Genomic DNA, 15,257 nt, shown 5'->3' on the forward strand with positions numbered 1-15,257 from the left:
TGCACCCTCTCTCAGACTTGGACCCCTTCTCACACACACACTCACAACCCCCCACCCCAGACACACACAAACATACGCAAATGTAAGTTTGTGGGATGAATTTGTACTTGCAGAGTTACATTATACTTTGCTCAAGATCTGCATGAGTCCATGTAAGACTCTGTTAACTCATTTTTTAGATGAGAATCAGTGTAAACATTATGGCACAGACAACAGCACACGGGGCCAATACCTTCAACATATTATCTGGGCTGAAACCAATTGTTAAAGTTAACCTGAGAATATCACTTTTTAAACAAGTGCTGTGATTTACATATGAAAGAAGTGAAACTAACATTGTCATCCTAACAGAGGACAGACTAAAACAATTGAGGTATTTTTCAATGTATAATTTCAGTTACATCATACTTCGAACTCTGCCATACAATTGTGTCCTTCACAACCACCTGATGAAGCAGCGGCGCTTTGAAAGCTAGTGCTTCCAATTAAACCTGTTGGACTATAACCTGGTGTTGTGTGACTTTAAACTTTGTACACCCCAGTCCAACACCGACATCTCCAAATCAAGACTAGTGAGGAGCATCTGTAAAAATGACCATCACTTCCAGAGAGGAGAAAGTGAGGACGGCAGATTCTGGAGATCAGAGCTGAAAATGTGTTACTGGAAAAGCGCAGCAGGTCAGGCAGCATGCAAGGAACAGGAGAATCGACGTTTCGGGCATAAGCCATTCTCCTGATCACTTCCAGAGACCCTGGATAAAATCATGGAACTATCCCTCATGGACTGATCAGTAGACTACCCATAGATTTGCAGTGCAGTGCTGATATGTGCAATCATAGGAATTGCTGAAAATTATTTCCAACTTTCTGTTAGCATCTGATTGTTAAGAGTACCATTGTCTGGATTAGTGGTGCTGGAAGAGCACAGCAGTTCAGGCAGCATCCAAGGAGCTTCGAAATTGATGTTTCGGGCAAAAGCCCTTCATCAGGAATAAAGCCTTGTCATCAATCCACTTCATTTAACAAACAGTTTGCTCAATCACATGCCGCTTGATTTCCTTCCATTTCTGCACAATTCCTTTAAACCTCTACTCCTTCAACTTTGGCAAAGATTTAAATTGCATTCCAAGAATCTCCAAAAGTTTTCAGAGTTCTGACCTCTTATTGTGACACCAATCTTTAATTGTCCTGAGCCTTTTGTATTCAACTTGCAAGGAACGCTATGCTGTTACATACCTGCTCTGCACATCTCTCCAAACTTGAAATTACACTAATACGTGGACTTAGGAAAAAGGGTGTAAATAGCCCACTTTCATATAAAGCTCTATAAAATCCTTCAATTGCCATTTTTGCAGTAGCTGCAGTCACAAAGGAAAGTCTAGGGTATAAGACTCAATTTTGGTAAAACACGGGTAATTTATGGAGAAATGAGAAAATTGAATAACGTATTATCTATTTTACTTAACAGTCCAATTAAAGCACACAACACAAATACATTTAGGTAGAAAGAGGAGGGCTACAAAGACAGGGTAGGTAGGTCGGACTCTCAGTAAATTAGGCCTCTATCTCAAAATTCAGGCTAATCAGATGATCTAGTTAAAAAGGCAAATGAATGGGCTTTACAAGGCAGATGTTAAGTGGATTCTGATGGGTGGGGAGTCAAAAATAAGGATTGAACCACTTTGGATAGAGATGAGAAAAACTGCTTGACTTAAAAGGATAGTGAATTTTTGCAATTCACCACCCCCAGAAAGCTGTACAAACTCATTGAACATATTCAAAGATAAAAATATACAAACAGCAGTTTTGCACACCAAGGGAATCAAGGGTATGTGGACAGAGCAGGAAAGTGGCATTGAGATAAAAGATCAATGATCCGACTAAATGGTGGTGCAGACACAAAGGGTGAATAGTTGACTTTGGCTCCTATTTCTCATTTAATTGTATCAGGTCATGCTCTGACTGACTAACACATATCAATGCTTTGTGAAGGTATTCTTTGCATGTATTTTCAAAATCTACTGCTCTGGCATAACATGAATGCAAATATAAAAGCAGGAAAACAAGTATGAAAGAAGACCTCTCCAACTACAGTATGAATTGTAGGGCAGATCAATAAAGTACATTTCCTCTGGAGGTTACTTAACAGCTGTGTTAAGTGCGTCACGTTGGATAATTTTATGAACCCATTTGATTCAATGATGTAGAGAAGGTAAGCACAAGTAAATACAACTGGTGTGAAAAGAAGAATGGGACAATGGACTTCAACAAAATAAATACCAAGGAGGAAAGATTTCAAATGGATAATAGAAAGATAGTCTGTCAGCGCAAAACAGAGATTTATGAGAAGTTACAAAGAACATAGAAAATTTACAACCTGGGAACAGGCCTTTCAGCCCTCCAAGTCTGAGCCGATCCAAATCCACTGTATAAACTTATTGCCCAATTCCTAAACATAGTATCCCTCTACTCCCCACCTACTCATGCATCCGTCCAGATGCACTTTAAATGAATCTACTGTGCCTGCCTCTACTACCTCTGCTGGCAACATGTTCCAGGCACCCTCTGTGTGAAGTACTTGCCACGTGTATCCCCCTTAAATTTTTCACTTCTCACCTTGAAAGCGTGACCTCTTGTTATTGAATCCCTCACCCTGGGAAAAAGCTTCTCTCTATCTACCCCATCTACACCCTTCATGATTTTGCAGACCTCAAACAGGTCCCCCCCTCAATCTCCTTTTTTCTAATGAAAACGATCCTGATCTACTCAACCTCTCTTCATAGCTAGCAGATTCCATTCCAGGCAACATCCTCATAAACCCTCTCTGCACCCTCTCCAAAGTATTCACATCCTTTTGGTAATGTGGTGACCAGAACCATACACCATATTCTAAATGCGGCCGAACCAATGTCTTGTACAATTTTAACATGACCTGCCAGCTCTTATACTCAATAGCCCGCCCAATGAAGGTATACAGACCATATGCCTTCTTGACCACTCTATCCACTTGTGCAGCAACCTTCAGGGTACAATGGACCTGAACTCCCAGATCTCTCTGCTCATCAACTTTTTCCAAGGCTCTTCCGTTTATAGTTCGCTCTAGAATTAGACCTACCAAAATGCATCTCCTCACATTTGCCTTAATTGAGCTCTACCTGCCACTTCTAAGCCCAACTCTCGAGTCTATCTATACTCTCCTGTATTCTTTGACCGTCCCCTATGCTTTCTGCTACTCCACCAATCTTCATGCCATCTGCAAACTTACTGATCAGACCAACAATGCCTTCTTCTAGATCATTTATGTATATTACAAACACCAGTGGCCCCAGCACTGATCCCTGTGGGACACACTGGTCACCTTTCTCCATTTTGAGAAACGCCCTTCAACTACTACTCTGTCTCCTGTTGCTCAATGAGTTAACTGTGCATCAGCAACACACCAGAGTGAGAGAGAAATTCCATCAGCAAAGCCCAAGTATCATTCTTGAGATTCAGTGGAGGAACTACTCAACAATCATTCATGTCCTTGAAACGAGTTCTGGAGGTATTCAGGCAAAGCTCCTTTAAAATTAACCATAATGGACTGGATCTCTGAATGGCTGGGAAGGGTTTGTCCCTACTGGATCCTGTTTTCTAAACTCTCAAATGGTCAACATTCCAGGAGAGGACAAATAAAAATTAAAGACATTCTGGACCTGAATCCCTGAGGTATGTTAGCACTGACATTAATGTGTGGAAGGAGCTTGCTGCTGATCGTTAATACTGGGGCAACTTATCTATGAAGCTGTACAGCAGAGTGGTGACAGAAGAGGGAAAAAAAAGGAAGCTCATCCTGCATTCCAGATCCCTTTACCTCAGAGATATCCTTCCGCCAGTGCCGAAGATCTCTGTGTTAAAAAGGAAATGGCCACTTGAATCATGAGCATCCACAACAAGAACCTACAACCCAGACAAGACATCACCCTTGAAATCAGGAACTGTCAATGACAACAACATTGCTGAATATTTACCAGTTTAAACACCTACTTGTTGTTCCTTAGGCCACTCACACTAAAATATTAGAAATTTGACAGACTGTTCCACCAAAGCAATTAAACAACAATAATATGACCACAAGAGATTACAGCAAAGGAGGAGGCAAAGCAGGCAATTTTTGTAACTTGAAATAAAAGAATAAAGATACCTGCAATACACACAAAAAGCCTGTGAATAAGATCATTGCTGTTATGGAAGCGAGCTCTGATCTTTTCTCTCGTAGCAACTTTGGCAGCCAGAAGTGCGAGTTGGATTTCCTCTTGATCTACATCCTCGGAAGTGTACGAACTTGAGAGACTGCCAACAGGGCTGTAAAAACACAGCATTTGTTAACACTGGCTGAGCTGAAAAGATCAGATATTAAAAACTACAACGAAAATTATTAGCTTATGTCTGCAACAAAAAGAAATGTTGACCACGCCTCCTGGTCCATTCACTTTTGGAAATGTTTCAAACCTGTAACCAAAAGGCAGGAGACTGAAACAGCCTGAAGAAAAAGGACATCAAATAAAAATTTAAGTAATACATTTATTCCAAAGAACATTCAAGTCAAACTGAATAGCTAGCTTTCTTCGCCAATTCCTGTTCACTCATCACAACAATGCTCACCAACTTGCAATCCAGCAACACCACAATGTTTAACAATTCTCAATGTTGCTTTCAAGTTTAAAGTCTCTCTCGGTTTCATCTATGACCTTCCCAAGGCCAAAAACGTTGCTAGATCTCTGCACTCCAATGTGGCCTTTGGGATGCAGATGTCACTCATTAGGCCAATATTTATTTCCCATCCCTAAAGGTGGCAGTTTAACACTAATTTTCGAAAGGTGGCAGTTTAACACTAACAATCGCAGTTCATGTAATGCAAAGATACTCGGTGTCCTTTTTGTTTACAAGGACGGAGTTCCAGAATTTTGACCTAGCTACACGGAAGAAATGGTAACAAGTAAGGATGGTGTACAGCTAGGAGGGGAGCTGGTAGGCGGTGGCATTCTCACGTATCTGCTGTCCTGGCCTATGTAGGAGGCAGGGTTTGTGGGTTTGGAAGGCATTGTTGAAACAGCATTGCAGAGTTGCTGCAGTGCATGTTGTAGATGGTACATGGTACTGTCACTGTGCTTTAGTGTCAGAGAAAGAGAATATTGAAGGTGTTAAATGGAGTCTAAAGAGACAGGGGAATTGAAGAAAATCAGTATTACTAAAATACAACGCTGCTAGAGAAATAAATGGAGTCAACTATGAACTCAGAGACACAGGTTCAAATCTCACGTCGGATGGTGAAAGGACTCGCATTATCAGCTCATTCCTAACCAGATCTCCAGTTAATAAATGTTGGGCTAGCCAGCAGCATGATGAATAAAAAAATCCCCAGGGACTGATGATGTGCATGCCATACTAAGTGAAGTGAATTAGAAATACTGGATGCATTGGTGGTCATCTTCCAAAATTCTAGAGACTCTGGAACAGTTTTGCCAGATTGGAAGATAGTAAATGTAACCCCACTATTTTAAAGTAGTGGGGGAAAGAAAAGGAAATAAAAAAAGAGGATTACAGGCCAGTTACCTAACATCAGTAGAGGAGGATATGTTAGCATCTATTATAACTGATGTGATAACAGAACACTTGGAAAGCATCAACAGAATTCGATAAAATCAGCATGGATTCATGAAAAGCAAATCATGCAAACATATAGATGTAGAAATTACAGAAAAGATCAGGCCCATTTCCATAACAGCATATGGTACACTGGCCTTCAATGCAAGGGGATTTGGGTTCAGAAGAAATAATACCTTACTGCACTTACACAGGAAGCCTGGAATATTCTGCGAAATTTTGCACTCCCTGATTCCAGGGAGAGATTGGTTGAATTGGGCTTGTATTCATGGAAGTCTAGAAGAATGAGAAAGGAACTGATTGAAACATATAAAATTCTAACAGGGCTGGACAGATTAGATTCAGGGAGATGTTTTGCCTTACTTGGGGAGCCTTGAACAAAGGGTCACTGTCTCAGCACATGGAGTAAGCTATTTAGGATGAGATGGGGAAACAGAGGGTAGCCAACTTCTGAACACAGGTTCTGGAAGTCAAGTCACAGTTTATTCACAAAAGAAACTGATAAATTTTTAGATCCTAAAGGCACCAATGTGTATGGAGAGAAAAAGTGGGAATACGGTGTTGAGATAGAGGATCAGCCATAGAGTCATCCAGCACAGAAACAAACCCTTCCGTCCAACCAATCATATTGAATAGCACAGCAAGCTCAAAGGGCCACATGCCCTAATTTATATGGGTGTCAAACAAAACGGCCATGTTGCGCAGCATGGTGTTCAGTCTCTTTAGGGGTTGTTCCTTGGTGCGAACTTTGTCTGATTAAGCTGTTATAAGCCTTGGGTATTTAATTACATGAAAGGCACTTGAATGCATGTGGCCCTTCTTGGGGGCATCAGGTAAAAGTAATCCAACAGCTAACTTAGAGTCACAGAGATGTACAGCATGGAAACAGGCCCTTCGGTCCAACTCGCCCATGCCGACCAGATATCCCAACCCAATAGAGTCCCACCTGCCTGCACCTGGCCCATATCCCTTCCTATTCATTTACCCATCCAGATGACTTTTAAATGTTACAATTGTACCAGCCTCCACCACTTCCTCTGGCAGCTCATTCCACACACGTACCACTCTCTGTGTGAAAAAGGTCTCTTTTATATCTTTCCCCTCTCACCCTAAAACTATGCTCACTAGTTCTGGACTCCCGCATCCCAGGGAAAAGACTTGTCTATTTATCCTATCCATGCTCCTCATGATTTTATAAACCTCTAGAAGGTCACCCCTAGCCTCTGACGCTCCAGGGAAAACAGCCTTGGCCTTTTCAACCTCTCCCTATAGCTCAAATCCTCCAACCCTGGCAACATCCTTGTAAACCTCACTTAAACTTATTAACCGCCAGGTAAGACAAACAGAACCTTAACTAAACATTCACAGCTTGAAGAGCTCTGGTGCTGAGTAGATGAGCTGGAGTCCAACCTTCAGATACTGCAGTGCATAGAGAAGGGGAAGTTACATTGACACTTTGCTTTGAGAGGCAGTCATACCCATTAGATGAGGTGAAAACTTCCCAATCAATGGGTCATGTCCCCACTAGGGTCTGAGACACAAAACTTTGGTTTTCCTATTATGATGATTCATTATATGAGTGGAAGGAAAATGGGTTTTAGTCTTAGTTCTCCAAAGATTTGACTCTTTTAAAAACAATAAAGGTCAAAGTCATTTTGAACACTGAATTCAAACCAGCAAGTTACAATAAGTCTCATAGTTTCAGCTAAACGAACAGCAAGCCATCTGGGTAGCTCAGTGCTAAGGTTTTTGCTAACGTGAGTTTATAACCAGAGTAGAGTAGAGAGAGACAGAAGATTCCTGCAGACAGAAAGAGGTCCATTACAGCAATAATGCTGTAATTAATAGACTACAAGTTACCCCCTACACCAACCGCTTTCCTTTCATACCCACCACTTGAATAATTCATATTGTGGTCAAATTATACTTGCTCATACTTATGGTAGTCCCTATCAAACCTGCTGGACAAGTGAAAGGGGTGAAAATCTTCCCTGTGACCTCCTGGATCCCCATACCTGCCTGACAGTCACACCCTTCTGTTCCTGACCACAGCCCTAACGTAACACTTGAGAAGAGGTCTTAGAATGCTGAGACATCAGTGAGAAGGCAGCTTCAGAAGTAGCTGTGGAGTGGTCAGAAACAAAGTCATCCTACAAGGCTGTTGAAGACATGAGTTTAGTGAAACTATGATAGGGCCAATCAAAGACAGTAGTGGAAAGTTGTGTGTGGAATCTGAGGACATAGGGGAAGTGCTTAATGAATACTTAGCGCCAGTATTTACATTTGAAAAGGCAATGTCAGTGAGAACACGGAGATATGGGCTACAAAATTAGATGGGATTGAGATTGACAAAGAAGAGGTTTTAGCAATTTTGGAAGGTGCGAAAATAGATAAAATGCTGAGGCCAGATGGCATTTATCCTCGGATTCTCTGGGAAGCCAGGGAGGAGACTGCAAAGCCTTTGGCTTTGATCTTTATGTCATCATTGTCGACAGGAGTAGTGCCAGAAGACTGGAGAATAGCAAATGCTGTTCCCTTCTTTAAGAAGGAGAGTCGGGACAACCCTGGTAATTATAGGCCAGTGAGCCTTACATTGGTTGTGGGTAAAATATTAGAAAGGGTTATAAGAGATAGGATTTATAATCATCTGGAAAGGAATAATTTGATTAGGGATAGTCAACACTGTTTTGTGAAGAGTACGTCATGCCTCACTAACTTTATTGAGTTCTTTGAGAAGGTGACAAAACAGGTGGATGAAGGTAAGGCAGCTGATGTGGTGTATATGGACTTCAGTAAGGTGTTTGATAAGGTTCCACATGGTAGGCTATTGCACAAAATAAGGAGTTTCGGGATTGAAGGTGATTTAGTGGTTTGGATCAGAAATTGGCTGGCTGAAAGAAGATAGAGTGGTGGTTGATGGGTAATGTTCATCCTGGAGCTCAGTTACCAGTGGTGTGCCGCAAGGATCTGTTTTGCGGCCAATGCTGTTTGTCATTTTTATAAACAAACAATCTGGAGGTAGGCATTGAAGGATGGGTTAGTAAATTTGCAGATGACACTAAGGTAGGCAGAGTTGTGGATAGTGCCAAACAAGGTTGTGGGTTACAGATGGACATAGATAAATTGCAGAGCTGGGCTGAGAAGTGGCAAATGTGGTTTAATGAGGAAAAGTGTGAGGTAACAGAAATGCAGAGTACTGGGCTAATGGTAAAATTCTTGGCAGTGTAGATGAACACAGAGATCTCTGTGTCCAGGTGCATAAGTCGCAACCCAGGTTGTGACTAGGGTTGTGAAGAAGGCATACGGTGTACTGGCGTTTATTGGTAAGGGGATTGAGTTTTGGAGCCATGATGTCATGCTTCAGCTGTATAAGACCACTGGTAAGGCAGCACCTGGAGTATTGTGCGCAGTTCAGGTTACCACATGATAGGAAGGATGTGGAAGCTTTGGAAATAGTTCAGAGGAGATTTACTAGGATGTTGCCTGGTATGGAAGGAAGGTCTTACGAGGAAAGGCTGAGGGAATTGAGGCGGTTTTCATTGGAGAGAAGAAGGTTGACAGGTGACTTAATTGAGATGTATAAGATAATCAGAGGGTTAGATAGGGTGGATAGTGAGAGCCTTTTTCCTCGGGTAGTGAAGGCTAACATGAGGGGACATAGCTTTAAGTTGAGGGGTGATAGATTTAGGACAGATATTGGGGTAGTTTCTTTACTCAGAGGGTAGTAGGGGTATGGAGTGGCTTGCCTGCAACATTAGTAAACGCGCCAACGTTAAGGGCATTTAAATGAGCATTGGACATACATATGGATAATAATGGAATGGTGTAGGTTAGATGGGCATCAGATTAATTTTGCAAGTCGGCGCAATATCGATGGCTGAAGGGCCTGTACTGCGCCATAACGTTCTATGTTAAGTAGTAGTGAGCTAAGTTAACTTGCTTGCAAGTATCAGGGAGACACGAGCTGAAGAAACAGCATCTTGCAAATGTGCAGAGATTCACCCGAAGGAAACCGATTGCAGTTATGTAGCTGAGCAAGAAATCTCAGCCAGAAGATAGGAATGATGCTTCACTGAGGTTTCAATGTTGTTTTCCCATTTGTATTGCTAGGATAAAAGTGATTGATCTTTCTTTTCAATGTCTATAACGTGTTTATTTCAAAGTGAAGGGCTTATGCCTGAAATGTTGATTCTCCTGCTCCTCGGATGCTGCCTGACCTGCTGTGCTTTTCCAGCACCACACTCTTGATTTGTTTCAAAATATACCTTGTTTAATATTTTGTTTTCTCTTTGGTGTAATAAACTTTGATGTTCTTTTGTTAAAAGTACATTGGCAAACTCTTTTGAATACATTCAGGAATTGACTTCCACAGTAAACAAAAAGCAAAAACCTTTTGGTCTATTAAGTCAGGTTTCACTCTTGGGATGAGAATTGTCCATTAACTGCAGTCATAACAGTAACAAGCTCTGAGGCAGCAATGGACCCTTGAATCCTCACATGAAGAAAATGGTGGGCATGGTCTAAGATCAGACTTCTGCAATCCAATTCCTATGCAAAAGGACAAAGCATGGCTCTGTTAATAAAGGATGAGATCAGCATGGTAGTGAGAAACGGTTTTGGTTGGTGGATCAAAATGTGAAAATCAGTTGGGATGAGATAAGAAGGAGCAAATGAAGCAGGGAGGAATTATTTTTAAGTCCTCACCAGTACCTACGTTGTAGGACAAAGTATAACTCAAGAAATAATGGGCTTGTAATAAATGCACTGGAATAATAGTGAACAATTGCAATCTTCATATAGACTGATGAATTAAATTGGCAAACATAGCCTGGAGGATGAGTTTGGAGTGCATTCAGCAGTTTCTTTGAACAAAATGTTGTGGAGAAAACCAAGGAGCAGGCTATTTCAGACTTGGCAATGCAAAAATCAATGATGCAGGATTAATTGATGACTTTACAGTAAAGTATCCTCTAGGTAGGACTTGGCGAAATTTCACATTCAGCTGGACGATGAAAGATGCGTCAAAATTCGTGTCTTAAACATAAGGATACATAAGAGCTGGTTTGAAAAAATATTAAAAGGTAAGACAGTAACGTCGATTCTCCTGCTCCTCGGATGCTGCCTGACCTGTTGTGCTTTTCCAGCGCCACACTTTTCGACACAGTTGCAAATCAATGACAGACGTTTAATGAGATATTTCATAAGTCAAAGATATGAATATAAATTGAGAATAAAGACTCTACAAGGGCTAGGGTTAGAAAATATTAAGGGAGAAATTTGAGTATAAGAGAAAACAAGCAAGAAACATAAAACAACAGTAAACGTTTCTATAAGTATCTAAAAACAAAGTGAAAATGTCTTTGCGTGCAGCACTCTTGAACCACTGCAGTCCTTGCGATACACTCCGTGCTGTTAGGAAGGAAGTTCATAGATTTTGATCAAGCGACACTGAAGAAGTGCAACACATTTCCAAATGAGGATGGTGTGAGGCTTGGAACAGAAATTGCAGGTTCCCATACATCTGCTGCTCTTGTCCTTCTAAGAAATTGAAGTTTTTTTGGGAATGAGCAAAGAGTGTTTAACAACTAAAAAGAGAGAAAGTAAACTACGTGAGAGAGAGCTAGCTAGTAATTAAATAGAACAGGAAGAGTTTTGGAAGTATTTGAACAGAATAAGTGTTGGTCCTCCAGAAAGCATGTCTGGGAATTATCTGTGGAGAACAATGAAATTGCATAGGCTTTAAACAGGTATCCTGCATCTGTCTTCACTGTGGAAGATTTAGGAAGATTCCCGAGGATATTCAAAATCAATAAGGTGAAAAAGAAATGGAAGAACTTAAAACCACCACTAACATAAGGGACAAGGTATTGGGAAAACTGACTCACCTAATAAACAGGAATTGCTGAAAAAACTCAGCAAGTCTGACATCTGCAGAGAGAAAGCAGAGTTAATGTTCTGTGTCCAGTGACCCTTCTTCACTTAAAAACTGACGCCCCTCGGACCAGAGAGCCTTTTTAAGAGGGTCTTAGGAAAGCATAAGGAAGTGGTGCAGGAGTTGGTAATTTTGCCTGCTTTGTCATTTAATGTGATCATGATTGATCTTATCTCAGCCTCATCTACTTTTCTGCCTGCACTCAATAACTCTTTAATCTGTTGTGAATTTAAATTCTGTCCATCTTCTCCTTACTCAGTGTCCCAGCATTCACCACAGTCTAGGATAGTAAACTTCAGAGGCTCCTTTTGACAAAAGTAATCTGCCATTCCTTAGCCTAAAACTATGATGTCACGTTCCAAATTGCTCTACAGAGGGAAATACCCACTCTACATCTGCTTTGTCAATCTAGCATGTCTAGCAGGGCCAGTCAAAGACAGAAGTGGGAAGTTGAGTGTGGACCCTGTAGAGATCGGAGAGGTGCTAAATGAACATTTATCATCGGTGTTCACTCAGGAAAAGGAGAATATTGTAGAGTAGAGGAATGAGATACGAGATATTAGAATAGAAAGGATCGAAGTTAGTTACGCACAGGTGTTATTCATTCTATAAGGAGTGAAAGTAGCCAAGTCCCCTGGGCCAGATGGGATTTATCCAAGGATTCTCTGGGAAGCTAGGGAAGAGATAGCAGAGCCTTTGACTTTGATATTTGAGTTGTCATTGTCTACAGGTTTAGTACCCAAGGATTGGAGGATTGCAAATGTTGTGCCCTTGTTTAAAAAGGGCAGCAGAGAAGACCCAGGTAATTATAGACCAGTGAGCCTTACTTCTATTGTAGGAAAGGTTTTGGAAAGGATTACAAGAGATAAGATCTATAATCATCTAGCAAGCAACAATTCGATTTCAGATAGTCAACATGGTTTCGTCGAATTTTTGAGAAGGTGACCAAGCATGTAGATGAGGGTAGGGCAGTTGACGTGGTATACATGGACTTCAGTAAAGCCTTTGATAAGGTTCCAAATGGTAGGCTGATGGAGAAAATGCAGAGGCATGGAATTGAGGGTGATTTAGCAGTTTGGATTAGAAACTGGCTCTCTGAAAGGCAGCAGTGAGTGGTGGTTGATGGAAAATATTCAGTTTGGAGTCCAGTTACTAGTGGTGTGCCACAACGATCTGTTTTGGGACCACTGTTGTTTGTCATTTTTATAAATGACTTAGACGCAGGCATAGGTGGATGGGTTAGTAAATTTACAGGTGACACCAAAGTCGGTGGAGTAGTGGACAGTTTGGAAGAATGTTACAGGTTGCAGGGGGACTTGATAAACTGCAGAATTGGGCTGAGAGGTGGCAAATGGAGTTCAATGCAGCTAAATGTGAGGTGATGCACATTGGGAAGAATAACGGGAAGGCAGAGTACTGGGTCAATGGAAAGAATCTTGGTGATGTGGATGGTGATGTGCAGAGGGATCTTGGAGTCCACGTGCATAGATCTCTGAAAGTTGCCACCCAGGTGGATAGTGCTATTAAGAAGGCATACGGTGTGTTAGGTTTCATTGGTAGAGGGATTGAGCTCCGGAACTGCACTGTCATGCTGCAACTATACAAAATGCTGCTGCGGCTACATTTGGAATATTGTGTACAGTTCTGGTCACCACATTACAGGAAGCATGTGGAATCATTGGAAAAGGTGCAGAGGAGATTTACCATGATGCTGTCTGGTCTGGAGGGAAGGTCTTATGAGGAAAGGCTGAGACACTTGCGTCTGTTCTCATTGTAGAGAAGGCGGCTAAGGGCGGGGATTTGATAGATATACAAGATGATCAGAGGATTAGATAGGGTAGACAGTGCAAGACTTTTTCCTAGGATGATGACGTCAACTTGTACGAGAGGGCATAACTACAAGTTGAGGGGTGATAGATTTAAGACAGATGTCAGAGGCAGGTTAGTTACGCAGAGAGTGGTAAGGGCGTGGAATGCCCTACCTGTTAATGTAGTCAACTCAGCCACATTAGGGAGATTTAAACAATCCTTCGATAAGCACATGGATAATTTTGGGATAGTGTAGGGGGATGAGCTGAGAATAGTTCACAGGTCAGCGCAACATCGAGGGCCGAAGGGCCTGTTCTGCGCTGTATTGTTCTATGTTCTATATGTCAATTACATCACCTCTCATGTTTCTAACCTTCTAACTAGTGAGAATAGGTTTAAACTGCTCATTCCTTCTTCATAAGACTTAATCTGGTGAACCTTCTTCGAATTGCTTCCAATGTCATTTATCTATTTTCCTTATTTGTTAGTCTGATTGTGCCTGTGCATATATAAAGGGGAGCATTATAAAAAGGATTAGAGTTCTTGTTCATAGCTCCATATGCCAATAATTTACACAAGTCTGTCTGCAGCTTTAGTCTAATCACAAATAATGATTTTTTTTAAGTACAGAAACCTGGTCCATGACTTCTATCAATCTTGGTTTGAAAGTTTGGGAAATTGGAATATACTGCATACCTTTGAAAAAACATTTAACATTTGGTAAGACTTCAGGGATAGCAGGGTTTAATTTAAAGCTTACTAACCCAGTGGGTCGTAATATAGTACAGAAGACCCTGAGGGGACATGACAGGGCAGATCCAGCAGGAACATTCACCTAATGGGGGAAGACAAGAACTGGACAGTATATATTAAGAAAGTTACAGAAATAAGGGACACTTGTTTCGCTTGGAGGGTGATTAGTGTGAGGAATTCTCACCCCCAGAAAGTTGTGGATTGTTTGACAATTGAATTGATTCAAGGTAAAGTTAAACAGAGCTTTGAGAGACAGGGGAGTCCAGAATTATGGAGAACAGACAAGCACATGGAGTTGAAACTACATCCAGATCTGATGTTATCTTATTGAATGGTAAAACAAGACTGTTATCTTTTCCTAAATCTAATTTTATTAACAACGTACATTGACTTAACCAAAGAGTTCTTTATTTTTTTACACTTCTTCATTAGTCAGTTAAAATATTTGAGCAGCCAAATTAAATATTGTATATTTGATATCAATCATTTTGCAGACATGTGTAAATGGGCAAATGACAAATTACAGTACAATGGCAACTGACCCCTTCACCCCATTTTCTCTGGTCACTATAATAGGAACCTAATGCCCAAAGTGCTTTATCAAGATGGTTACATTTATGGATCACATTCATTAAACTAATGGAAGAATTCATTTGGAAGGTGATACACCAGTATTGCATGAAAGATTTCATCTTTAGCTTGCTGTTTTACTTTTACGCCAGATAGCTGCCACAAATTCAATACCATTGAAATCACAATTGCTCTGACTGGTATGAAATCTTTTTGACTCTCATTATAACAATCCAGTCAAGAACGAAATCCAGTTAACTAAATTCCAAATCACTGGAATTTTAAAAAATTTAATGTATTTAATGTATAAGTGGCTAAGTGTACAAAAATAGCCTAAAGACTTAGAAAATTATAATACAACAAATTACAAGTAAATGTATTCTGAAGATTGGACACATTTCAATAAATAAAAATTAAATGTTTGGTTGCAGAAGGAAATAATTAATGAAAGCTCAGTGTGACAGAATTCTGAATTGACAATATAGTGAAAATTGGCTGAATATGCTGTTCCAAAGAATTGCAGATGTGCATATTTATTTTAAAATTG

The 15,257-nt window shown here is 40.7% G+C and overlaps 1 protein-coding gene across 3 annotated transcripts in view; it reads right to left on the bottom strand.

The window, feature by feature from the left end:
* The window catches only part of LOC140494518 (lateral signaling target protein 2 homolog), a 225,080-nt gene that overhangs the window by 27,448 nt on the left and 182,375 nt on the right, over positions 1–15,257 (bottom strand). For all 3 annotated transcript variants that reach the window (XM_072593784.1, XM_072593802.1, XM_072593793.1), the window contains one exon: positions 4,184–4,344. In XM_072593784.1, coding sequence (XP_072449885.1) covers positions 4,184–4,344 — 161 coding nt within the window. The remainder of the gene's footprint in view (positions 1–4,183; positions 4,345–15,257) is intronic.

This window comes from Chiloscyllium punctatum, chromosome 2, assembly GCF_047496795.1.
Source record: "Chiloscyllium punctatum isolate Juve2018m chromosome 2, sChiPun1.3, whole genome shotgun sequence".
NCBI lineage: Eukaryota > Metazoa > Chordata > Chondrichthyes > Orectolobiformes > Hemiscylliidae > Chiloscyllium > Chiloscyllium punctatum.